Source organism: Petaurus breviceps, unplaced genomic scaffold (assembly GCF_028583685.1).
Source record: "Petaurus breviceps papuanus isolate PSGF00001 unplaced genomic scaffold, PetGlider_PUasm1.0 90740, whole genome shotgun sequence".
Lineage (NCBI taxonomy): Eukaryota > Metazoa > Chordata > Mammalia > Diprotodontia > Petauridae > Petaurus > Petaurus breviceps.
In genome coordinates, this window is record NW_027187330.1 from 7032382 (window position 1) to 7059007 (window position 26626).

General features: G+C 41.3%; 2 protein-coding genes across 4 annotated transcripts in view; both read left to right on the forward strand.

Annotated features, from left to right (window-relative positions):
• Positions 1 to 5615: 5615 nt before the first annotated feature.
• On the forward strand, positions 5616 to 6337 carry LOC138145449 (large ribosomal subunit protein eL15-like). 2 transcript variants are annotated; one of them, XM_069067068.1, is made up of 2 exons: positions 5616 to 6123; positions 6190 to 6337. In XM_069067068.1, exons 1-2 carry the CDS (start codon positions 5662 to 5664, stop codon positions 6274 to 6276), a joined length of 549 nt encoding a protein of 182 aa, XP_068923169.1. In that variant the 5' UTR covers positions 5616 to 5661; the 3' UTR covers positions 6277 to 6337. The 2 variants fall into 2 exon arrangements, with proteins under 2 accessions (XP_068923169.1, XP_068923168.1); XM_069067067.1 differs by having other exon boundaries at positions 5616 to 6337.
• Positions 6338 to 23938: 17601 nt separating this feature from the next.
• The window catches only part of ARHGAP22 (Rho GTPase activating protein 22), a 424298-nt gene continuing 421610 nt past the window's right edge, over positions 23939 to 26626 (forward strand). For both annotated transcript variants that reach the window (XM_069067251.1, XM_069067252.1), the window contains exon 1: positions 23939 to 24041. The gene's annotated coding sequence lies outside the window, so the exon portion shown is untranslated. The remainder of the gene's footprint in view (positions 24042 to 26626) is intronic.

Below are 26626 nucleotides of genomic sequence, written 5' to 3' on the forward strand. Positions count from 1 at the left end.
CACACTGTATCATTGCGTTCAGTTCTGCTAGCTAGTGACGAGAGGAGAGTCATCAGGATGGTGGAAAGCCATGTATTCATGCCATATTAGGATTGGTTAGAAGAACTTATGACATTTAGAAGCAAAGAGGGAGAGGGCCAGGAAGTTGTCTTCTAGTATTTGAAGGACTGTCTCATTATGTCATATGGCAGAGATATCAGACTTGATGTACTTAACACAAGAGGACAGAGTTAAGAAGAATGATGATAGACAGTGGGCTTCTGCTCACTTGGGGTCTTCAGGCAAAGGCCATTTGCCATTTATCAGGTATGTGGTCAAATCGTCTAATGTGAGCTAGACTATATGGCCCCTGAAGTCCCTTCTCTAACTGTGACATTGTCAATTTATGATTTTTTCTGCTTCTTGTTTCCTGTCATCAATCAGAGAAACTAATATGAGGGTATGGAAATCACCCAAGTCTACCTCTTCAAAACTCTCCAAAAAGGAAAAGGTAGAGAAGGTACTGGTGGCCCAAGACCCCAAAGCTCAGAGGGAGATAGGCAACCTCTCACTACATTCCAAATGCAAACCATCAAGAAAAGATAGCACTGTTTGGGGCCCAAGCTCAGCAGATCTCCACATCTGCTGGAACTTTTTGATTTGAGGAAAAGTGGGGTTTGACATCTGAGACTTCATTTAATTAGTCATCGCCTTTATCTCTCTTAAAGTTACATCATGACAGTATGTAGAAACCAGCTCATCATTTACAGTCTCAACTTCCTATATGTGATCATCAGGTTAGAGTAAATAAATTTCAATTCACTACAATTGAATTCAACCAATATTGGTTAAATACCTGCTAGGTTCCTGGGGCAGCTAGGTGGCACATGCTGGGCCTGGAGTCAGGAAGACTCCTCTTCCTGAGTTCAAATCTGGCCTCAGACACTTACTAGCTGTGTGACCCTTGGCAAGTCACTTAACCTAGTTTGTCTCAGTTTCCTCATTTGTAAAATGAGCTGGAGAAGGAGACCATTCCAGCGTCTTTGCCAGAAAACTCCAAATGGGTTTATGACTGAAAAAACGTCTAAACAAGAAAATAACAACACAAAAGCTGCCAGGCACTGCATGAGGTCCTAGGGACACAAAGATAAACATGAAACAATCCCTTGTCTCAGGGATAATTGTCCCCTTAGGAGGAGAGGACTGCAGAGGAGAATTTAATTTAAAGGGAGTGTGACTGGATTGGTGGATAGACAAGGGAGGAGGGTGATAACAGGTGGTGGGTCCGTGCTGAGGCTTGAAAGTGACATGGAATAATTTGGGCCTTGGGGGAGGGTTGGGGAATGGGGTTGCAGGTATAGTGAGCTAGTAATTAATGTATATAAAAATAAATACCTAGATGCATGCTATGGGGCAGGGGCCTGGGATAGGCAAGGGAGAGGCTGTCACTTAGCAGAAGAATATGGCAGTGCAGCATTAATGTGGGCTCAGAGAGTCTATTTGCATAGCTTGCTCACTGATGCTTGAAGCTCAACCTTGTCCTCTGGAGGCTTCTGTCCTGCAACCAAAACTGACGTAGAGTTTCTTTTAACATGTGCAAACTAACTTGAGTGGGAAATGAAAAGTAGCTATTAAAAGCTACTGGCCACACCATAAGATGCCCCTTCTCCAGATGGGTATTATGTAGAGAAGCTCCTCCTATCCAGAAAAACAAAGTCCAAGCCCAATCTAAAGCCTTGTTACTTTAGGGGGCATTAGTTGGGAAGGGGAGTTGAGGAAGGAGAGGGAAATAGGAAAGGGGAAGGGAGGAGAGAAAAGAGAAAGGAAGATAAGGGAAAGAAAGATAAGACCCTTTGTGAAAGCTTGCTGTGATCACTACAAACAACCATAAGATCTGTTAAGAAAGAGTTTGATGTCGGGGCGGCCAGGTGGCTCAGTGAGTAAGAGCACCAGCCCCAGTGTTGGGATGACCTGGGGATCGAATCCGGGCTCTGATACTTAGCACCACACCCAGAAATAACTGGCCATTTAACCTTGAGCAAGTTACTTAACCCCAATTGCTTAAAAAAATGAGTTTGATGAGTCAATATTTAGACAGTGAGAAGATAAGCTACTCCCTGCAGCATCATTCCATAGGTAGGGGAAGGAGCTACTTCTGAAGCATCTCACATCTGTTCCCTTCTGTCTACTCACATTGCCACCACCCAGATTCAAGCCCTTATGACCCCTCATCACCTGGCCATTTGGAATAATCTCCTAACAGGTTTTCCCTTCTTCTAATCCAATTTTTTTTTACAAATGTTAAAGCAATTCTAATTCACATATAACCATCAGTCTCCTGTTCAGTCATGTTTAAAGACTTCCTATTGCCTATGGGATAAAACACAAACTCCTTACTCTGTGATCAAAAGGCATCCAGGGTTCCTCCATTCTGTCTTTCCAGTCTTATTTCACAATACTGTCTATTATGCCCTATAGTGTCGTCAAACTAGCCTGCCAGTTATTCTCTGCTTTAAACATGCTCTCCTGCCTCTGTACATTCAGATAACCCATCGCCTATCTTCTTTGCTTCTTTTCATCTCTTTCAATATCCTTTTCTTCCTTCAAGAATCAACTGGGATCAGGGAAAGGAAAAATAAAAAAATATTCTATGAAACCTCTCCTCATCCCACCTTTCCAATGGAAAATCATGGAGGTTCACACATCAGGGAGAGGCATAGATTTAGAACTAAGAGGTCCCTTGGACTTTGTATATCCATTCATTGAAGCTCAGGTCCCTTCATTCCATGGTCAATGTTCTTTCTAGTGGACCACACTCTCTTTTCATTTTCATGAGCACTTTCTCTGGATTTCTCCTTTGTCTCTTGAAGAACTTTTTAAATTGTAAGCTCCTTGAAAACAAGGATTATCTTTACTAATTATATCCACATTATTTAGCATAATACCTGGCACTTAATGTTTATTGCATTTATTGGATACATGATCTGTGTATATCTTAATCCCCTCATTGGAACCACAAAGTCCCTGAATCTGAGAGTTGGAAGGAGCATTGGATGCCATGTATTCCAAATCAATTGGGAAAAGAATCCCTATAACATTCAGCCTCTGATTGAAGACCACCAAGGGAGAAGAAGTCATCAACAATCATTTGTGTTTCCCCTTCTTCTCCACGAGCCACATATAAATTGATTCTTTCTAATTTTCACCCATTGTACCTTGTTCAGTTTTCTAATGCCAATCCCAACAGAATATAATTGCCTGGAAGAGAGAAATGATATAATTTAATATGTTTGTGTTTTCAGATCCTAGCACAGTGTCTTAGATGATTTTTTGTGACCTATGATCTAATTAGTGTAGGGAACTCTGAATAAAGAAATTTCTCCTCTCAATGAATTGCAGCATCTGTTCTCCAACTTCTAGTTTTAGAAAATTATCCTAGAGAATCAACAAGCATTTATTAAACACTTATTATGTTCCAGGCACTGTGGAAAGCAATGACAATACAAAGAAAAGTAAAAATACTCTGCCTTTGAAAAGCTTAAACTGTAAAAGGGGGAGCTAGCATGTAAATGACTAGGTATATACAAGAAATAGAGAGTAGATGGAAGGTAATCTGAGGGAGGAAGGCACTAGCCCCTGGAAGGGTTGGGAAAGGCAACCTACAGAAGGTAGGATTTAAGCTTGAAGGATGTTGGAGAAGCTAAGAGGCAGAAGTAAGGAAAAAGAGAGAATTCTGGGTGAGGGAGCTGGAGTGTCATTATCCAGTAATACCGAGAGGTTAGGTGACTTCACCAAGGTAGCTTATCTAGTATGTGTCAGAGACAGGATTTGAACCCTGATCCTCCTGAGTCCCCATCACATCAAGGTGCCTCTCATAAAGGTCCATTGCTCGCATATGAGTAGTTAATAAATATATGTGGAATGGTGATTTTTACCTGTGAAAATACAACCTCACTAAGGGAAAACATACATGTCTAAAATAATTTAAGTACAATTACAAAGCATTTGATGGACCTGTGAAAGAGAAGAATGCAAATTAAATATACTGTCCCGAGGGGGTGCAGAATAGAAATACTTGGAGGGTGTGAGCTTAACTGGGGGAAGTAGTATCAAGGTGGGTATTATAACCTATGAGAGCCATCCACAGGTACCAGGGAGAACATTTGAGACTGTGGGAATCAAGGGAGCAAAAACACAGGCCCAGGAGTTTAAAAACTTTATTGAAAACAAGAATCCCAGCTGGATATAAGGGCCCTGGGAGTGGAGGAGGAATGAGGTAAAATCTTCGATAGAGTGTACTGAGGAAAAAGGACCACGGTCCCTGAAAGATTGGCCTGGAATGTATTTCTTCTTGACCTCTCCCTCTGAGTCACTCAGTCAGCCAGCAAGGATTTATCAAGCATTTACCAAGTGCCAGGCACTATATTTAAGCTCTGGGTATAAAAAGAATGTCAAAAATAATCCCTACCCTCAAGGAGCTCCATTCTAATTGAGGGAACAGCTAAGCATATACCAGATATAGATAGGATGACTTGGAGGTAATTTCATAGGGAAAACACCAGCATCAGCAAGACTGGATTAGGGAAAGGGGCTGGGGGGGGGGGGGGGAGGGGTTGAAAGGCTTCTTGAAGAAGATAGGATTTTAGCCAGGACTTGAAGAAAGCCAGGAAAGACAAGTAGTGGGGATAAGGAAGGAAAGCATTCCAGGCAGTGAAAATGCCCAAAATCTGGAGATGTGGTGTCTTATGTAAGGGACAGCAAGACCAGTGTCATTGGATTGCAGAGAATGTGGGAGTGAGGAAGGTATAAGAAGACTGGAAAGGTAGGAGGGGACCCTGCTCCTTAAACACGATTCTCTACTATGTCTTGACTCAGATGTTTTTGGGATACCAGTCAGAAGTGCAGGTCCAACATATTGTAACTGGGACTTGATATCAGGTCCCAGGACCTAGAAGGAAAGGGTTTGCTTGGCTGATCAGTGCAAGGTCTATAATCCCCTAGGCTTTTCTGGGAAGTAGGAGAGGATGGAAAGAATTGTCTCTGGTCTCAGAATACAAGATGATTACCTTTTTTATTTGCTTTTTGGAGGGAGGAAGGCAGGGCAATTGGGGTTAAATGACTTGCCCAAGATCACATGGCTAGCAAGTGTTAAGTGTCTGAGGTCAGATTTGAATTCAGGTTCTCCTGATTCCAGGATAGGTGCTCTGTGTAGGTAGGTCACTGTGTGACCTAGCCTCCCCATATCATTTTTTTTAGAAATGAAATTTAATGACAAATGTTGGAGGGAGGTAGAAAAATCATGATACTAATGCATCATTGGTGAAGTTGTGAACTGATACAACCATCCTGGAGAATAATTTGGAGCTATACCCAAAGGGCTATAAAACTGTACATGCCCTTTGACCTAGCAATACCACTGCTACAGCTATCTGCTATTTCTTCTAAGTTCTCATTGTTACTCCATCCTCATGGTGAGGTCTTTGCATGTTCATTACTATTATTTAATAATGCTTTGATAGCCTCCTAATAAACATTCCCTCCCTGACTCCAACCCATCCTTCACCCCTGGCTACCAGACTGATTTTCTTTATGCAAAGATCTAGTCATTTCACATTAAAAAAAAAAAAATGCATGTCCTTTCCGGTCGGCGGCAGCCATCAGGCAGGCTAGGCGCGAGGCAGGATGGGGGCCTACAAGTACATCCAGCAGCTGTGGAGGAAGAAGCAGTCGGACGTCATGCGGTTCCTGCTGCGGGTGCTCTGCTGGCAGTACCGGCAGCTGTCGGCGCTGCACCGCGCGCCCCAGCCCACCCGGCCCGACAAAGCCCGGCGGCTGGGCTACAAGGCTAAGCAAGGTTATGTCATCTACCGAATTCGTGTCCGCCGCGGGGGGCGAAAGCGCCCGGTCCCCAAGGGTGCCACCTACGGCAAACCTGTGCATCACGGGGTCAAGCAGCTCAAGTTTGCCGGGAGCCTCCAGTCTGTGGCAGAAGAACGTGCTGGCCGCCACTGTGGGGCCCTAAGAGTCTTGAACTCCTACTGGGTGGGTGAAGATTCAACCTACAAATTCTTTGAGGTTATTCTTATTGACCCAGTCCATAAAGCTATCAGACGAAACCCCGACACTCAAGGGATCACCAAGCCAGTGCACAAACACGAAGAGATGCGAGGGCTTATCTCAGCTGGCCAGAAGAGCCCGGGTCTTGGAAAGGGTCACAAATTCCACCATACCATTGGAGGATCTCGTCTTGCTGCTTGGAGAAGGCGCAATACTCTCCAACTACATCGATACCACTAATTGGTGCACATTAGTTTGTAAACTTAAATGTTTAATAAACAACATTTATGACAAAAAAAAATGCATGTGCCTTTAAAAGGTACAATATTCCCTAAATGAAGTCAGTAAAAAAAAGATCCTGGATAAACCTTGGAATGTATGAGGTGTAATTTTTATCTACAATCTATAAGGTGAGATGAGGAGCAAACTACCAAAAATGTTGGCCTGGAGAAAGCTTTGTTTTTATGACTGTCTTCTACATGGCCTGAATAGAAGGAATGTAATGGGTAGAATATAAAAAGATAGAGAATTGGACTCCAACATGGCTTGAGCTCTCTTCCATGTTGGCTTGACCATGGCTTGAGCTCTCTGGCTGCAGTCCAGCTGTACGTTCTTCTCCCTTCTCACCAGGACAGTAGACTATAGCACATCCATCTTTTTTGCTGGCAGACCAGTGATACCATATCTCTCTCTCTCTCTCTCTCTCTCTCTCTCTCTCTCTCTCTCTCTCTCTCTGTCTCTCTGTCTGTCTCTCTCTGTCTTTCTGTCTCTCTGTCTCTGTCTCTGTCTCTGTCTCTCTCTGTCTCTGTCTGTGTGTGTGTGTGTGTGTGTCTGTGTCTGTGTCTGTGTCTCTCTCTCTCCGTACTCCCTGACTTCCCCATCATGCTCATATTTTGGATTTGGAGCTCACCTCCAAAAGTTTAACTTTTCATACTAGGTTGTTTGCCTTTTGTTCAAGTAAACTCATCAGGGCCCAAGAGAGGTCATTACTTGGAATCCAATTCCATCTTCTTTCCAGGAATACATGTGCTCTAAATATTTGAGCGTATTGTTTAAAATTCTCCTCTCAGCTCTTAGAAGTTACTTTTGATAAATGTGCATGTTTATACTGAGCTAAAAATTTCTTCAAGTTTCAGTGTTTTCTTCAAGTTCAGTTTGTTATTCATTATTCCTCATTTAATATCCCAGAATCTCAAAAAGGATTTTCACAAGTTCTTGTAAGACCCTGCATTACCCGAAACAAAGCTCCTCTTTCTCTTAAGACCCCCCTATTCCAAATCTCCTCATTGCGCCAAGGACGCCATCCTTCTCTTGGTTATTCAGGTTGATAACCTCAGCCCTGTCTTCGAGGCTTCATTGTGATTCACCAGGCATCTAGGTGATGTAATGCATGGAGTGCTGGGTCTGGAGTCAGCAAGACCTGATTTTGGATCTGTCCTCAGATACTTACTAGATCTTTTACCTTGGGGGAGTCACTTAATGTCAATTTCCTCAATTGCAAAATGGGGATAATAAGATGGGGGCAGCCAGGTAGCACAGCGAGTAAGAGCACCGGCTCCAGTGTCGGGACGACCTGGAGATCAAATCCCGGGCTCAGACACTTAGCACCCACCCAGAAACACCTGGCCGTGTAACCTTGAGCAAGTTACTTAACCCCGATTGCTTTAAAAAAAAAAAATTTAAGATGACCTAGCTCTCAATCCTGTTAAAAAGATAAAATGTGGTAATATGTGTAAAGTGCCTGACACATAGTAGGTACTGTGTAAGTACTAGTTATTATTATACATCTATTCACAAATATTGTCATTCCTACCTTAACATCCTTCTATATGTCCCCCTTCTTTCATCCAGCCACCATCTTAATTCAGGCCTTTTTACCTCTTACATGGACTGTTACAATAGTCTTCTAACTCATTTACTTGCCTTACAATCTCTCTCCATTCCAGTCCATTCTCCACACAGCTGGCAAAGTGAGTTTTTCTAAAGCAGGGATCTGCCCATGTCACTCACTTCCCTACTCAATGAAATTCCATGACTCCTTATTACCTCCACAACCCAGTACGAAGTTCTCTGCCAGCTAAAGCTCTTCATAACCTCTTTCTACCTTTCCAGTCTTCCTATACTTTACTCCTTTCCATGAAATCTACAATCCAACCACGTTGGTCTAAATTCTTGTTTCTTGCACACCAGTCATCTCCAATCTCTAGGACTCTTTGCTAATATTGCAAAAGAAATCACAAAGATAAGTCGATGGAGATCAGAAGCTCATGAGAGAGGCTTACCAGGTATAGGTAATCCAGCCACGGTTGGTCCTGGGAAATGGATTTCTGGTACTACATATACCTTAATGGGGAGAAAGGAGCTTTCTTGTAGGATATCCCTCACTCCAGTCTTTATGTACCTGAGCACTATGGCAGGCTTTTATATTAAGACAATTTATATATGTTTATTTAACTACAGGGTACTCTGATACTTTGAATATTAGGAGTTTTTTCCAATGACAATTGATATGATTCACTATTTAAGGACTAAATTACATCACTGTTAGTATTCTTAATATAAACCAGAAAAAAGAATGAAGTTGCAGCTAAAGGAAATAATGGCTTAAAAGTTATTTTTAGAGTAGTGAAAAGAAGAGTTGGTACATTTAGATGCTTCTTGTACCCAAAGGCAATAAGAAACATCATTTCACAGGGTACTTGATCATCTCACCATATTATATCTCACCCAATATGACTATAATTAAAAGACCACCATGAAGATCATCCCAGTGTATCTAGCAATTCATTTTGCATAGGATGAATAAGGACTGAAATTCTACAGGGAATTTACCAAGATCCACAATGCTAAGTCCATATATCTACCTCTGAATATTCAGTGACTTCAGTGTGACTGTGGGCACAGAGGAGGATGCCAAGAATGTTGAGAAATATTGCTCATACATTAACAAAATAAGAGCTTACAATTACTCAGAAGTGTCATGGTTGTATGTGAGGAGTATTTCTTTTGGAACTTAAAGCAGTGGACATGGTGAGCACTCAACTGCATCATAAAAATGAAATGATCACAGAATCTGAGAGTTGAATGTAGAGATTAAATGTTTAACAACTTACTCTCTGGTGAAGGGGGCGGGGATTGTGCCAGAGGATGCATTTTTAAATTTAATCAGCATTATTAATATTTCCTCCATCCCTTTCTTATGTTTAGATAACTAACAAAACAATAAATATAGCACTGATTTGCAATGTTTACTAATTTTTCAGGTGTAAATGCTTATACTGAAATTTTGACAATTGACTTGAGTCTGTGGAAGATGGTTCCAGAAAACCACTGATTGGAAGGGATCTCAGTCACCATCTAGTCATGAAAACTCACCAAGGAATTATAGCATACCCAACAAAAAGTCATCTAGCTTCTATAGTCAGTTGTGGTAAATAGCCAAAATTAATTCAGAAGTTCATTTGTAGGGGAATAGCGGAAGATTGTAAGTGAAAGAACAATGAAAGGAGGGTGGGGTTAAAACATGCCTACAGAAAACTTGATATGATGACTTGGTTGCTTCCAGATACTTCGATTGAAACTTTTATGGCATGAGCTTGAGATCTGTCCTCCTCTAAACATCCTCCAGCTTGCCAATGACCATCCTAAGATATGGTTTGGAGAGGATGCTCTCTCTAAAGTGCTTTCCAATTCTAGGATCCTAGCATCTTTAATGATGAGGACTAATTCGAAGCTGGGCCTGGAGTCAGGAAGACTCATCCTCTTGAGTTCAAATCTGGCTTCAGACACTTACTAGCTGTGTGACCCTGATCAATTCATTTAACCTTGTTTGCCTCATAGGTAAAATGAGCTGGGGAAGGAAATGGCCAGCCACTTCAGTATCTTTGCCAAGAAAACCCCAAATAGTTTCACAAAGACTCAGAGATGTCTGAAATACCTGAACAACACAATTCACAGAAGCAAGAAAAGGTATTAACCACTGAAATCTCTACTCCCAAATACCAAGAAATCTGTAATCCCAGCGCCCAAAGAGGTGGGTATGATAGATATCTGAGAACAGCATGCTCCCCTTGCAGAGTCAGAGACAACAGTTTGGGCTGACCTGAAAACCTGATGAGGAAAGCTGGGTTCACAGAAGTTGGCCACTTCTGCTTTCCATCCCAGCTGTGCCCCGGTGTGACCTACAGACACACATGAAGGCATCTCAATTTTTCAAACCTCAGCCTAGTCCACTCCTGAGCTTTGGGGTGAAAGCTGTGTCCGATGTTTCACTAGAATCCGTTCACTCTTCTCATAAACATTCATTTGGTAGATTGTAGATTCCCCAAGCAGAGGTCTTTACCACAAATTTCATCCTCTGTGGCATGCAGAAAAATAATCATGATGACAATATAACTCTCTGTGTTTAGGAAATACTTTGTATACAGTATTGCCTTTGCACCTCGCAACCCAGAAGCCTAAGCCTGGCAGAAACCGTTCAGACTTTATAAGTTCGGTTATGTGACTTGCCCAAGGGCACACAGCTAATGGAAGGCAGAGCTGGGGCAAGAATTTAAGACCTCAAATGCAAGGGCATAATGCATCACTACACACTGATGATTAAACATACAACATGAAGGTCAAGAGAGGTAGCAAAGCAACAAGGAGAGAGCACCATCTTTAGAGTCTGGAGGACCTGGGTTCAAGTCCAAGCTCTGATATAAACCTGCTGGGTGATCCTGGGCCCCTCTAAGTGCCCCCTGCCATGCAATGCTCTAAGGATCTAAGCCACAGAGGAGATATACTCCTCCATTTACATCCCCAACATTCCTTATCTATAAACCTATTATCATAAGTCTAGTGACACAAAAAGAAATGAAGTTAGGGAATCATGAAGGCCTGAGTTCAAGTCTATCCTCAAACACTTACTATGTAACTTTAGGCAAGTCAGTTAACCTGTGTTTATCTCATATAATAATTATAAACCAATCATTTTGCACAATCAATTTTCCTGACACACAGTAAGTGCTATATAAATGTCAACTATTATTATATACTATATCCCCAGCATTCCTCTATCCATGAGTCTAGTAACCCTTTGTCATAAAAATAAATAAGGCTAATCTGGCATGATTTTTTTCCTGATGTACCTTGTAGTCTTGTAGCAAAGACACTATTTTAATTTTCTAAGTAAATGCCCAGGAATAAAACCATTCCTTTGGCTAACTACAAACAGTCCTTTTGATTGAGTGATGTCCTTGGGTATTGGACAGTAACACCATATCCTGTAGATTCTTGAAGATTATCATTATAATTAGCAACAAAAAATATACTGAATACTACCTGCAAGTCCTGTAGTCACATACTGGGGATACCAAAAAATGTCTTCAGTCATTTCAGACTTTCATGACCCCATTTGGGTTTTTCTTGGCAAAGATACTGAAGTGGTTTGCTCTTTCCTTCTCTAACTCATTTTACAGAGGAGGAACTGAGGCAGATAGGGTGAAGTGACTTGACCAGGGCCACACAGTAATAAGTGTCTCTGAGGCCAGATTTGAACTCTGGAAGATGTCTTCCTCCCTCCCAATACAGTACTCTATGCATTGTACAATCTAGCTGCATACCAAAAGGTATACAAAATCTCTTATAAGATCCTTTTGGATAACATTTCTGAGTGTGTGTGTGTGTGTGTGTGTGTGTGTGTGTGTGTGTGTGTAACACAGAGAGAGAGCAAGGATATTACAGAGCACATAAAGAAATAATTGATAAAGAAATGCTATAAATTCAAACTTAAATTCTAGGTTTGTTTTAAATTCCTCGTGCTCATTTATTTGTACTACTATTATTGACATTTTCATTTTTCTCTGCAGAGACTTTAAAATATGATTGCTTACTCATCTGAACAATATACTTAGGAGGACTAAAAGCAGCTTGGGATCTCACATATAGACAGTAAGCATCACAAGAGGTTTCAGAGAGATCATTTGTAAAAACAAAGTACAGTACATTTAGGTTCCTCAGTGGAGAGTGCCTCAGAACTTAGTACTGAGTTCAAATCCAACCTTAGTTACTAGCGGTGTGACCCTGGGCAAATCACTTAACCAGGCTAAGCATCAGTTACCTCATCTGTAAAATAGGGATCATAATAGCACATACTTCCTTAGGTTGCTATGAGGGTAAAATGAAACAATATTTATAAAGCCCTTTGCAAGCCTTAGAGAACCATATAAGTTCTAGCTATTTTATCATCATCATCATCAGTTCACTCATATGTTCATTCATTCATTCATTCCTCTCCAGGCACACTCTACCCCACCCCCCACTTCTCAAATTGGAAATTCTCACTGCCCCTTTGGTCTTCCCCTTTGATTGACTGGTTCCTCTGAGACACCAAGACCAGCCAGGTCTTCATTACTCTCTGGCAAGATTTTGCCATTTTACTCAAAGATTTGAATCCCAACATTTATCAAAATTAATTTAGTTAAAAGGTCCCATATTGCTACACTGCTAATTAACATTAAATTTATCTGAATTACAGTATGTAATGGTAATAGCAATAACACTAATAATAATCCTGCTCCTTGGCACAAAAAGTTGTTAATTATTATGATTATTTATTAATAATAGTTGTTGTTCTTAACCACAATTAGGAGAGGCAGAATTCTGTAGCTGATAAAGAGCTGACCTCAGAGCCAGAAAGGACTGGATTCATGTCCTACTTTTGCCATATATTTTCTATGTGGCCCTCATGTCATATATTTAAGCATGTCACAAACTCTCACGGCTCTTGACAACTGTCCATAAACTACAGAGCAGATACTGAACTGCTTTATTGGAGGGAATGTTCTTATCTGAGATTTCCCCGTACCAATGAAGTCATAGCTCCCATCCTTCTTCTTAAGATTTGTAGTAACATGACTTCTATAATTATGATTATTAATTTGCCAACAGTAAGACAAAAGTTTGTAGCTAGGTTTTTTTTTTGCCTTTTTTTTTTGAGGGGCAATTGGGGTTAAGTGACTTGCCCAAGGTCACACAGCTAGTTTTTGTTTTAAGTATCTGATTCCGGATTTGAACTCAGATCCTCCTGACTCCAGGGCTGGTGCTCTATAAACTGCACCACCTAGCCACCCTCTAGCTGTTTTTAAAGATGTGGTGATAAGTTTCCGATGAGCCAAGGTATCTACTATCCCACCAAGGATTTCTTGTGAAATCCAAGTGCATAATGTTAAATTGACTGACCAGGTCTGGATTATAGAATGTGGTCAATGAAAACGTGTGTGTGTGTGTGTGTGTGTGTGAGTAAAAAACTGCCCAAACAATGTGTGAGTTTATGTGTCTATGAAAAACTGCCTAAACAATATACCAACCAAACTGCGACTGGCCATAAACATGTTTAATGGGTGTGATTAGCCAGAAAGATCAGTATTCATCTATCATTAGGATTCTCTGTTCTGGTTTAATTTCATATTCCTTTTAGCCTTTCCCATTCTTCTCAAATTTTCCAGTCTCTCAATAATCATATGACTTGTCTGAAACTCAACTTAGCTATCGCATTTGAATAATTAGCCTGCACTCTTATGTTTTACTGTAAAAATATTATTGTGATTTTATGCATAGAAAACCCAGAAAGTGAGACCAGACCATGATTTATTGCCCTGTCTTTTCAATGGGTTCCAACCAGTACTGCCCTAATTTGCATAAATTAGAGTGGCATAATTAGAGATATTAAAGCCAGTGTTCTCAGCATATTTTCGTTGAGATCATTTCTTATTTAAAGAGGTAGAGATTCCTGAAATACCAGCACCAGCCCTCCAGGTACATCAGCACTGAGACCTAAAATGTATTTCTCATTGTAAGGACCATAAGAGTAGAATTGAGGGACTGGGGGAAGCAGAAGCAGAGTCCAAAGAACAAAGGAACTCTAAGAAGGTGGACATAATCTTTGCTCTGAGGTGAACACACTCACTGTGGAAAAGCACATCAGGACATGTTTTAAAGGCTGGCTGAGAAAGCTTCACCATTAAATGAATGGTGACAACTGGTCAAAAACTAGCCAAGATTACCATTGGCTAAAAAAGATGGCTACGAATGTTCCATGGGTTAAGAGAGCCAGTGGGGAAAGCCATTGGTTAAAACAGCTGGCTGGGAAAGTGCAGGATCATTGCCTGGAAAAAGTTATTTGTGAACCTGCCCTTTCATAGCCATTGGCTAAGTGATAGAAGTGGCTAAGAAAGCTTCATGACCATTGGTTGAAAGAGCTGACTCCTTTGGAACGTAAGCTCCTTGAGGGAAAGAACTTAATTCACTTTTGTCTATATCTGCAAAACCTATCACACTGTCTGGCACACAGTGATGATTAATAAATGTTTGTTGAATGATTAAACACCATTCTACAAATGAGTACAAACAAACAAACCAAATTAAGGCCAGAGTTAAAATATGAGTTGGCAAAGAAAACATTACAATTTCAAGTCAAGTGCTGTTTCCAATGTTCCCTCCCAACAGAATAGTACCATGTTATTTCTCTGCAGATGTAATCACCAAGTAGTTTACTAATATGATATTCAACAGTTTTTCCAATAAAAGTTGCTTAATCTCTCAGCTTCATATTTTCCTTTACATTCTGCAATCACCAAAAGAACAGGAACCATCTAAACTTGGGTAATTGCTATATTCACTAAGTGCTCGATATTTTTATTAAGTGCATGATTTATACAGCCTAGCAATTACAAATTTTCACTGGTGACTGGAATTGTTTAATTCGGACTGTGCTTAGGGTCCTCTCAGAAACAGTTCGATGGGATTCTATTGAATGTAGACTTCTGAAGTTCTTGTTTGACTCTGCTGCATATAAAACTAAAGACTGTGCAAAGGTTGGGGTTCGAGGGGGTTTAGGGTTAGGGTTAGGGTTAGGATAGTTGACAGGGAGAGTCATTTCCTAATCCTGCCACCTGGAGACGGACAAAACAGTAGTCTTCCTGGATTTATAGAGCTCACCATGAAGATCAAGCCTCATCCTATATCCAGATTTGGGAAGGTCTGGGAGGAAAGGGTTGGAGGGGGAAGATAGTGGAATGAGGTAACTCCCTTAGCTATCTAGGAGTCGCTAGGTGGCGCCATAGTGCACAGAGCACCTGGCCTGGAGTCAGGAAGACTTCTCTTCAAAGTTCAAATTTGGCCTCAGACACTTACTAGCTGTGTGTCTCTGGGCAAGTCACTTAACCCTTTTTGCCTCAGTCCCTAATCTGTAAAATGAGCCGGAGAAGGAAATGGCAAACTATTTCAGTATCTCTTGCAAGAAAACCCCAAATGGGGTCAGGAAGAACCATTGAAACCAGTAAACAACAATGTATCCTAAGGCTATGCAAAAGTTGTCTTGCATTACGATGCAATCCTGACATCTACTGGTCATGGGCCTTCATTGCAGCCAGGATGCCTGCTGTTGTTTCCATTTGTTGAAATAAAATTGCTTTTGATACACTGTAACCTGGGAGGGGCAATCGGAGAGCTGAGAACTGAAATGCGCCATCTCTCTCACATTACCACACAACTTCTCTTAGTTGAACTGAACGTCATGCAGAGATGAAGGTTATTGTGGTCAGTGTGTAGTAAAGGATTGGGGAAGATGGTGAGAGTCCTTTACTGAGGCAAGGAGGTGGCCTAGTGGAGAGAGGGCTGGATGTGGAGCCAGGAAGATCTGAGTTCAAATTCTGCATCCAGAAATTTACTTGTGTGATCCTGAGGCAAATCTTTCAGCCTGTTTCTTCATCCATGAAATGGAGAGTAGTGGTAGCATCTGCCTCAAAAGCTTATCCTGAGGATCGAATGAAATATCAAAGTTTTGCAAATTCTAAAGTGAGATAAATATATATACACACACATACAAATACATACATATACATGTACATTTACCAATATCGTTTTAATAATAACTTTGGGTGACTAAGTAATTTTGACTATTATAAATACTCAAATTAACTACAAAGGACCTATGTAGGAACATCTGTCTGCATTCAGAGAAAGAACTGGTAAACAGAAGATAGAATGATTTTTGCATTTCACACACACACAAACACACACATATTTGTGTCTAATGGTAGATATTTAGTTAATGGTATATATCTAAAAGGAATAGCAAGTTGTACAAGACAGAGTTGCAATTTCATGTGCATTCATCTTTTTCTACTGTTAGGGAAATATTTTATTTCATAAATTAAAACTAAAATAAATAAAATTATTTTTAAAAAATGAGTGTATATACATATATCTGCATTTCTATGTATGTACCCATATATGTATATACATATATATGTACTTTTCTGATGTGCAAAGCTGTGTATCCCCCAGAAATCTAGTCTCTTAGGAGGTAGACTATATTTCTCTCTTCTAAGCATCTTAAGTAATGAAACTAGAGTCAATACTATGCCACAATCTGTAGGTTACTCTTTCAATATTAAATAAATTGAGAAAACAAGCTTTTACATTTCAAATATTTAATTTACATTTTTAATTTTAATTATCTATTTTCCCAATTACATGTAAAAATAATTTTTAATCTAAGTTAATTTGGGGTTTTTTTGTTTTAGTTTTTGTTTTTTTGTTATGGTTTTTGTTTCGGGTTTTTTTTTTTGCTTGTTTGTTTGTTTGTTCTGATTGTTAGTTCTAGGCCTTGGGCTAGTGAGGAGCACAAACAGCTGACTAGACCTTTCTTTTCCCCATCTCTATCCCTCCTTTCTCCTCCTTGGGTTAACCATTTTCCCATTTGTAATTCACTCATTCAACAAACATTTATTAAGTGTCAACTATTTGCTAGGAGTTGTGTTTAATGCTAGAAAGACAACACAAAAGCCAACAAGTAATTTACATTCTATTGGGGAGAAAACATGGACCCAAATGGGTATATACAATCATGCAGGATAGATCAAGGTAACCAAGTACAATGGGCTTCTCTTTCGCTCCGCTTCCTATCTCTGTTACTTCCCAGAGGATAGTTCCCCTTTCTGGCCACCATTGCCCTTTAGATGTCGTCTTGCCCATTAGAACGTATGCACTATTACTTTGGTGTTGGGGAAATGCAATTGACAAAAGCATTTGACCTGAAACTTGAAAGAAGATATAGATTCAAAGAGGCTGAGATGAGAAGGGAGAACATTCCATTCACAGGAGACCAGTACAAAGGCACTGAGAAAGGGCTGCTATATTTAAGAAAGAACACAACAGTAGGTCAATATGGATGAGTTCTGGATGGCATGGTGGCAGGTAGCCAAGTGAAGAGGTTACATGGTCCCAGGAGTGCCCAGCTGCGGGGACAACAGGAGGAAGGTCAAAAGAGGGATGAATCATGGAGAAAATATTATTAGTTCTGTTTTAGACATGTTGAGTTTAAGCTGCCTGTGGGAAATTTTCTCAATGATCAGTAGGCATTGGTGACGTGGAATAGGCACTCAGGGGAGTCTAAGGCTAGAAATATAGATCTGAATGCTTTCTACAGTAAGATAGAAGTCAAGCCAATGAGAGCTGATGAGAGGATTAAAGGAAAGAGTACAGTGAGGAAAGAGAAGAGGACTTAGCAGAAAGCCTTGGGACACACCCACAGTTAATGGGTGTGACAATGGATGGAGATTCAACAAAGAAGACTGAGAAGAAGCAATCAGGCAGGTAGGAGGAGAGCCAAGAGGGAACAGTGTTACAAAACCCTAGAGGAGAGTGTCAAGGAGGGCACTGACTGATTTTTGCCTTTCTTTGCAACCCCAGTACATAGCACAATGCATGTAGCAGGTGCTTGATAAATCCTTATTGACTTAGCAGAGATCCGTGGACTTCATTTTACCAATAAGAATAGTTCTAGCATCTAACATAAATTTAAACATCTGAAAATGTTTCACAACAACAAAATGTTGAGAATCAAGGTATTGCCCCCTCTTTTCATCGAATATCTTCATCAAGTGAGTTTGCACAAAATAAGGTTGCTTGTATCCCTAACGACATATTGCCACTGAAAATAAATGTATTTCAATGAATGAATATCCCAAGCAGAGAATCATTCAAGTTATTTTGTTGATTTTTATGACCTTCATTAGGCCTTAGGCCTGGTAACACAAGACATAGAACCCCAGTGCATTAGTCTTTGGCTAGAGCTAGTCTTGTGTTCATCGCTGTAACTTTTCTTTCCTGAAAGATATTTTTAACATGTCACAGCTAAACATGTGGCAGTCATGAGGTAAAGTCACTTCCCTCCAGTCACACAGAGCAGCCAAGACTGACCCAGAATGTGAGTAAGCTTCTTTGAGATCTGTTCACTACCTGTCCTGTCCCCTTTTCTCAATCGGTTTTTTAATAAAAGCACAGGAGGGAGTGGGGAGGGAACTTTTGTATGGAATGACTGCTGTGAATTTCTAATTGTTCTAAAAGAATTAACCAAATTCCAGCCAATAATTGGTTGGTCATTGTCCTTTTTGCCTGAAGAAGACCAAAGTGACATCACTATGTTGGTGGCAAAGTACAATGTGTCCAACTGTGACTGATCAGACCAACTGGAGCTCGGAAGGTTCTACCACAGGTCAGGAACAAATAATCCACATGACCATTTGGAGCAAAAATAATAACAATGAATTACATAATATTTTAAGGTTTGCCAAGCCCTAAGCAAATGTTATCTCATTTTATCTTTACAATAACATCTGAAGTCAGTATTATTACTATCATTTTAAGGTAGAGTAGCTTGTTTAGAGGTCACACAGCTATTAAGTGCCTGAGGCAAGGTTCAAGCTCAGGTGTTCCTGACTCCAAAGGCAACAGTCTATCCAATGAAACATCTAGCTGCTATGTATCCCCCCCCCCCCCCGCCAAGCCATGTAGTAAAACTATATGTATTGGTTTAAAAGAGTCTTATCTAGGTTTGAAGGGATTAAAGAATGGAGGGGAAGGAGGAAAGGAAGGAAGGAAGGAAGGAAGGAAGGAAGGAAGGAAGGAAGGAAGGAAGGGAGGAAGGAAGGAAGGGAGGGAGAGAGAGCTAGTTTAAGAACTTTGAATACCTCCCATGCACTCAGTCCCAGCAAAAGAATTGTGTAAAAAGCACAGAAAATTAAAGTAAGCAATCAGAAAACAACTAAGTCTAGGAGACACAATTGACTCTTTTCCCCTCTATCTCTTCTTCTTCCACGAACCAAATGAGGAAAAGCAGGACATGGAGAATTAACTTTTCTTCCTCTCTCAATAATCCTTGTACTTGGTTCACGGTCTTTTTCTTTATCTTAACTCTTGCCCTCCTTCTACAGGGCTTAAACATACCTGTTTATGTTGCCCCTTAATTTCCCAGGTCCTCAATCAACTGGACTACCATGACCTATTCCTTTACTTCTCAGTTACTCACATTTGGCCATACATCTGATCTTGCTACCAGGCATCAGTGTTTGATTTCCATGTTCAAGAAATCCCAAATTTCTTTATCTCATAATAACCCTTTATTATTCCTTCTCTCCCCAATTTACTATCCCCAAAGCCATTTGGAGGCCTCACTGTGGGCTGCAATCCCTCTACCACTCAGTACTTTGCCAATCCATCATCCTTGTTCTGACCACAATCTTCTCTTCCCAATCTCAACCCTTTGTTGAGTTAGTTAAACCAATACTCTCTACTCTAATACCCTTGCTGTCTTGTACTATCTCCCATGCCTCTTCCAAACCCCAGTCTTACATTACTCTTCACTGCCTGTGTCCTTCCCTTTTACTTGTGTTACTGAATAGAACTAAGTAGAAGTCAAGAAACCACACTAACTGAGTGTACTACAAATACAGGTTTTGTCATCTCAACAGAGCCCTCATACAACAAGGTGACCCTTCTCCTCCCAAAATGAGTCTCTATATCACTCAGAAAAACAGCTGTTCTAAGCCTTTTCTTCCCCAAGCCTCTCCCTCCCTCCCTCTTGCTCTCAGCTGAGAATCTTCCCTCACATCAAAAATAAATATTTTTTAAAATTGGGCCATTTGCTATGGGCTCCCTTTTCTTTCCTTCTTTTTCTCCCACATCCCTCTGATATCACCTCCAAACACCTATTTTCTCCTTTACTCCCATTTCTGATTAAGAGGCAGCCCCTACCACGCTCTGGACCCCAACTCCCCCCATCTTTTACAAAAGGTTGTCCCTACTATCCTTTCCCCGGTCCTAAACTTCAGTCTCTCCTTATCTCCTGGTTTTTGTGACACTGCTCCCTCTTGGCTCTCCTCCTACCTGCCTGACTGCTACCCCTCAGTCTTCTTTGTTGGATCTCCATCCATTGTCACATCCATTAACTGTGGATGTATCCCAAGGCTTTCTGCTAAGTCTTCTCTTTACTCTCTATCCTCTCATCAGCTTTCATTGGCTTGACTTCTATCTTAATGTAAATAACATTCAGATCTATCTATCTAACACTGGAGTCCCCTGAGTGCCAATCCCATATCACCAACTGCCTATTGGTCATTGGGAACATTTCCCCTAAGCAGCTTAAAGTCAACAGGTCTAAAACAGAATTAGTAATCTTTTCCCCATGATTCATCCCTCTTCTGAACTTCCCTCTTACCATTGAGGACACCGTTGTCACCTCAGCTGGGCACTCCTGGGACCTTGGCCACCTGTCACTTGGTCACCTGTCACCATGCCACATAATTCATCCACATTGGTCTTTTGTTGTGTTCTTCCTTAAATACAACAACCCTGTCTCAGTGCCTTTATACTGGTTATCTCCTATGAATGGAATGTTCTCCCTCAGCCTCTTCAAATCTATATCTTCTTTCAAGTCTCAGGTCAAATGCTTCCTCATGCAAGAGTTCTTCATCAATTCCATTCACCCAATCCCAAGGCAATAGGGTGTGTATTGTAATGAGCAAGGCAACATCTAAAAGGGAATGGTGGGGGTGGCCAGGTAGCACAGCGAGTAAGAGCATCGGCTCCAGTGTCGGGATGACCTGGGGATCAAATCTGGGCTCAGATACTTAGCACCACACCCAGAAATAACTGGCCGTGTAACCTTGAACAAGTTACTTAACCCCGATTGCTAAAAAAAAAAAAAAAAAAAAAGGAATGGTGGCCAGAAAGGGGAACTGTCCTCTGGGAAGTAACAGAGACAGGAAGTGGAGCAATAGACAAGTCCATCCTTATCTTGATCTATCCTGCATGATTGTATATAACCATTTGGGTTCATGTTGTCTCCCCTAATAGAATGTAAATTACTTGTTGGCTTCTTATTTGTCTCTCTATAACTAAACATAGCTTGGGGCAAATAGTTAGCATTTAATAAATATTTGTTGAATGAGTGACAAATGGTGAAATGGTTAACCAAAGGAGGAGCAAGGAGGGATGGAAACAGGGTAAAGAAAGGTGGTGTCAGCTAAGCTAGTGTTCCTCACTAGGACAAGGCCTGCTGGTTATTGCCTTAGTCCTCTAGGCTTGCTGACCAGCACTGCACACTCCTGTTAAAATTGTATATAGTCTGCTGCTTTCCCTGCCCTACCCTTCCTTCTTAATGGCATCTCAACAACCCCCACTAGAAGGCTAGACAATGACCACCAAGCATTCACTCTGCTCCATACTCAGTTCAAGATGCCGTTCTGTCTGAGGCTCCTTCTGATCCCTGGTTTCTCCAACATATCAGCTACTCCTTCTTGACTCTCTCAAACAGGATGGAGACTCCCTCCACTATACCTCATGTCTCTTCTAGCATCTTCTCTGAGGTTATTCAAGGTCAAGAACAAAAACCAATGGAGTCTGAGAAACTTCTCAGCAGTAGGTAGAAAGCTGGTCAAATGAATGACCACGTCGAAATCTAGAGGGGGAAGGCAATCTAGGTCATAAAATAGTATAGGAAGAAAGGAGGAAGGAAGGAGAGAGGGAAGAGAAGAGGAAGGAAGGAAGGAGGAAGGAAGGAAGGAAGGAAGGAAGGAAGGAAGGAAGGAAGGAAGGAAGGAAGGAAGGAAGGAAGGAGGAAGGAAAGAAGGAGGAAGGAAGGAAGGAGGAAGGAAGGAAGGAGGAAGGAAGGAGGAAGGGAGGGAAGAGAGGAGGAAGGAAGGAGGGAAGGAGGAAGGGAAGGGGAAGGAAGAAATGAGGAAAGAAGAAAGGAAATACTCTAGAATGATATTTCAAAACATCACCAAATGGTGTTACATGAAGAGCTACAAATTTTACTTTGGAATTGCTACAACTAATCTTACCCTTTCCATGACTTGATTTTCAAGATGATGACTGTTATCAATGAACTCTCTCCCCCTAGAAAAGAATTGTGGAAAGAAAAATATCTTATTTTTCCCTCTTAGGAGGGATGGGTAGGGGAAAATGTGCATAAATGTGATGACTGCAATTAATTGGTAATTAGCCTTTGCTTTCATCTTTGCTAAGCAAACACAGAGCAGGGAGCAATGCTCACATGAAAAGTAGCCTTTAGGCTTCTGTTTTTTTCATTTTTCATTTTAAAAATGAGACCGTGACAAAGGACCCTTTTGGGCTCTAATGTTCTATGACTTTGTTACTTGGTATGTTCCTGAACTTTTCTTAGTCCAACCAATGTAAGGCTCAGGACACATCTGCTACTAACTTGACCCTAAGAAAATGTCTTCCTTTTCCTTCTCTCCAGAATTCCACTTCATCCTGGAGGACACAGGGAAATTGACCAATGGGACACAGAAAAAACGTATAGCTAAAGAAACTCCAGATAAAGAAATAACCTAGAACTTGAACCCAAAGTGTCCATAAAATCTGGAGTAGAAGACAAAATGAGAAACAAGGATGTGGTGAACCTGGGATGGAAGGCAGGGGAATCATAACTGAATGTATTACATTCTTATTCCATCTCATAGTGTCTCTAGCTTTCTTTGAGGCATGGCTCATCTCATACATGGGTCTCCCCCACTATCCACGGTTGTTAAGCCTCAGTTCTCACCTTACTTTGTATTTACCTAACTGTTGCACCCACCACCCACCCCAAGAAAGAAAATAAGTGCCTAGAGCCAGACATTCTTTTTTGTTTTGTTTTCCTTTGTACTCTCCCCGCCCTGCCCACCTACCTCCACCAGTACCTACTACAATACCTGCCACATAGTAGGTACCTCATAAAAAGCTTTTTGTTTTGGTTGTTGCTGCTGCTGTTGCTGCTGTTGAATAATCTGGGAAAATCTGAAACTTTTTAAAACAGTTAACAGCTTCTTCTCTAATACCCAGAAGGTGGCACTCTATGCAAGGAACAAAACCAAGCACCAACAAGTCAGAAAGAATGCTGAGCTCATCAGACAGAGCTTTCCAGTGCAGAAGCTGCTGTGCCTTTGAGAGCTCAAACCTGCGGGCTTTTGATTTCAGCATCCCCAGGCACAAGCCAGGAGCCCCAGGGAGCCCCAGAAGGTGGCTTTCCTTTAACAGTTATTGAGGATATCCAAGCTGTGCAGTCTCTGTCCCCCTGATAACATATGCCTTCTTTTCACCGAAGTGGCACTGGGGTGAAACACAGCAAGAACACAGGGTGGTGCTGGGGAAGGGAAAGGAGGGGGAAAGGAAAGGAAAAGGGGGAGAGGGAAAGGGGAAGGAGAAAGGAGAGAGGAGAGGAGAGGAGAGGAGAGGAGAGGAGGGGGGGGAGAGGAGAGGAGAAAGGGGAAGGAGAGGAGAAAGGGGGAGGAGAGGAGATGAGAAAGGGAGAGGAGAGGAGAAGAGAAAGGGGAAGGAGAGGAAAGGAAAGGAGAAAGGGGAAGGAGAGGAGAGGAGAAAGGGGAAGGAGAGGAGAGGAGAAAGGGGAAGGAGGGGAGAGGGAGAGGGAAAGGTAAAGGGAGAGGGAAAGGGAAAGGTAAAGGGAGAGGGAAAGGTAAAGGGAAAGGAGAGGGAGAGGAGAGGAAGTTTAGGTTCTTTCTGGATGGTCCAGTTCTCACTACGTAAGAAGATCCCTAAGTAGGCAGAGTGCCCTGCAGTTGCCTGCTGGTTTCTGGCTGCAGTCAGAAGCTGATCTGGATGACTCAGGTGCCACAGACAGGCAGAAGAATGCTTACTGCGGAAGAGCAGCCACCAAGGTAACCTGGTCTAAGCTTTAGCTTTTAGTGGAAAGGTGGGAGGTGCGGGTGGCAGGCGCCTCCCCTTTCCAGTTTCTGGGCCCTGCATTTTGACCTTGGGAAAGCCACTGCACTTCTCTTGTCTGCCATCCCTAACTTCTAGAATGGGGATAAAAACCTACCCTCTATTTTTTTTAGCAGAGGTAGAGAACTGAAATATGTACCATTTTCTTAGGGAGGAATCAGATGCATATAGAATAGAAAGGCAATTTAAGGACAGCTACAGTGTTTATTTGGAGATGGGTTTTGTTTTTTTTAAATAGCGTGCATGGCATGTCACAATTCTCCTAGCTTAGAGAAAGAGTGAGAGGTTGGCTGTCTCTGAGGTCACAAAGCTAATGGGGGGAAGGATAAATAGTGCATCTTCTACAGAGTGACCAATATTTGTTATTTAATAAACTCATAAAAGATCAGTGTACTATTTGCTTAACAGTGATATCAAGCAACTCCCCCCATCCACTGCCTGCACCCCCAAACAAAAAGTGTGTGTGCATGCATGTGTGCATGTGCATGCGTGTGTGTGAGTGCTGTGTGTGCTGTGTGTGTGTATGTCCTATGTGTCCTGGAAACTCTCAGGAAAGCTACATTGAGCTTCTCATTCTGTGATCCAATGTGCTGGCATAAATGGTTGAATTATTTTTATATCATCAACCCCAGGCAAAGAGGAAAGAGAATGGTCCAGCCATAGACAATTCATCAATCAATAGTTTGATTATCCATTTCTCCATCCCCTTTTCAATCTTTCAGTTCAACAGCAAATAGTGGGATTTGACAATTACTTAATAAGTGCTTACTATATGAAAAGAGCTGCATTACTGCTTAGGTCATAAACATGAGAAAAGACACACACCCATCCTCAAAGAGCTTATAATTTAACAGGAATCACAGGATAATAGACTTGGAGCCAGGATGGACCTCAGAGGTCATCTAATCTAATGCCTTCATTTTATAGACAAAGAAAATGAAATTGAGAGTTATCAAGTAACTTTCTCAAGGTCATATGCATATGAGTGCCAGAGAACCTAGGTTCTCTGGGGCCAAAGCTAGAACTATTTCCACCACTCTAAGGTGTAAGGTTATTAAGGACAGGTAGTGGGCCTGGACCTACAATTTTACTTTGTTATTATGTAATTGTTCAAGTTGTGTCCAACTCTTCCTGAGTCCATTATGGGTTTTCTTGGCAAAGACACTGGAGTGATTTGCCATTTCTTTCTCCAGCTCCTTTTACATATGAGGAAGCTGAGGCAAATAGAGTTAAGTGACTTGTTCAGGATCACACATATGGCAGGCACCTGAGGCCAGATTTGTACTCAGGAAGATGAGTGTTTCAGACTCTAGGCCCAGTACTCTGTCCCTTGCACAATCTAGCTGCCTGGGATTTAGTCTAAGGAATAATGAGATAAAGAAACCACTTCTACCAAATCAGATTGGCAGCTTCTCTGTAACTTAGGTCTTATAGAATTGCACAGAGTATTGAGAAGTTAAGTGACTGGCACAGGGTCACCTATCTACTTTGCTTCAGAGACAAAACTTGAACTCATGTCCTCCAGGCTTTAAGACTAGCTTTCTATTTACTATATCACACTGTATAGCTGTAATTCAAGTCAGAAAATTATTAAGTCCAGAGGTGAGGAGAGTGTCTTGATAGACTCTGAGAGAGAAAAATTACTTCTAGGTAGGAAACCAGAAAATTTCCTAAAGGAGGTGGCAACTCCCTTGAGGAAGGGCAACATAGCTCAGTAGAAAGAGGATTGGTTTTGCTCTCACTGGATCTGGGTTCAAGTCCTGGCTGTGATACTATAATGTTGGGCAAGACACCATTTATGACTCTCTAGACCTCAGTTCTTCACATATAAAGTGAGAGAGTTTGATTAGATGAGTTTTAAAAGAGTCCCTTCTAGCAATAAATCTACCATCCTATGGTTTTCATATTATGTGAGAGACAGAGGAATCTGGGTATGGGAGATAGTATGAGCAAAGTCATAGAGGCGGGAGAGGGTAAGAAGCAATCAGTAAAAAGTAAGTCATCTCATTTGAATGGAATTTGGAGTTTGTGAAGAGGAGTGCCACACAACAGAAAAGTAAAGATAGATTGCCAGAAAGGTAGATTGAAATCTGATTGTCAAGTTCCTTGAATGTCAGGTTAAGGGGTTTATATTTTATAGTATGTGGTAGGCAATGGAATGCCAGGGAAGGTCTTTGAGTAAGGTAGTAACATAAGAAAAGGAGCTAGGTGGTATAGCAGACAGAGCACCAGGTCTGAAGTCAGGAACACTCTTCTTCCTGAGTTCAAATCTGACTTCAGATGCTTCCTAACAGTGGGACCTGGGGCAAGTCTCTTAACTTGTGTGTCCTCATCTGTAAAATGAGTTGGAGAAGGAATTGGCAAACTGTTCCAGTATCTTTGCCAAGAAAACCCCAAATGGGGTCACAGAGAATCAAACATGACTGAAAAAATAACTGAAAGCAACCTAATCATAAGGAATATTTAATCATAAGGAAGATTACTTTGATAGTGGTGTAAATCAGTGGTGTCAAACTCAAAT

Coding starts and splice junctions, on each gene's coding strand:
- LOC138145449 (XM_069067067.1), top strand. CDS start 5,662: ATGGGGGCCTACAAGTACATCCAGCAGCTGTGGAGGAAGAAGCAGTCG.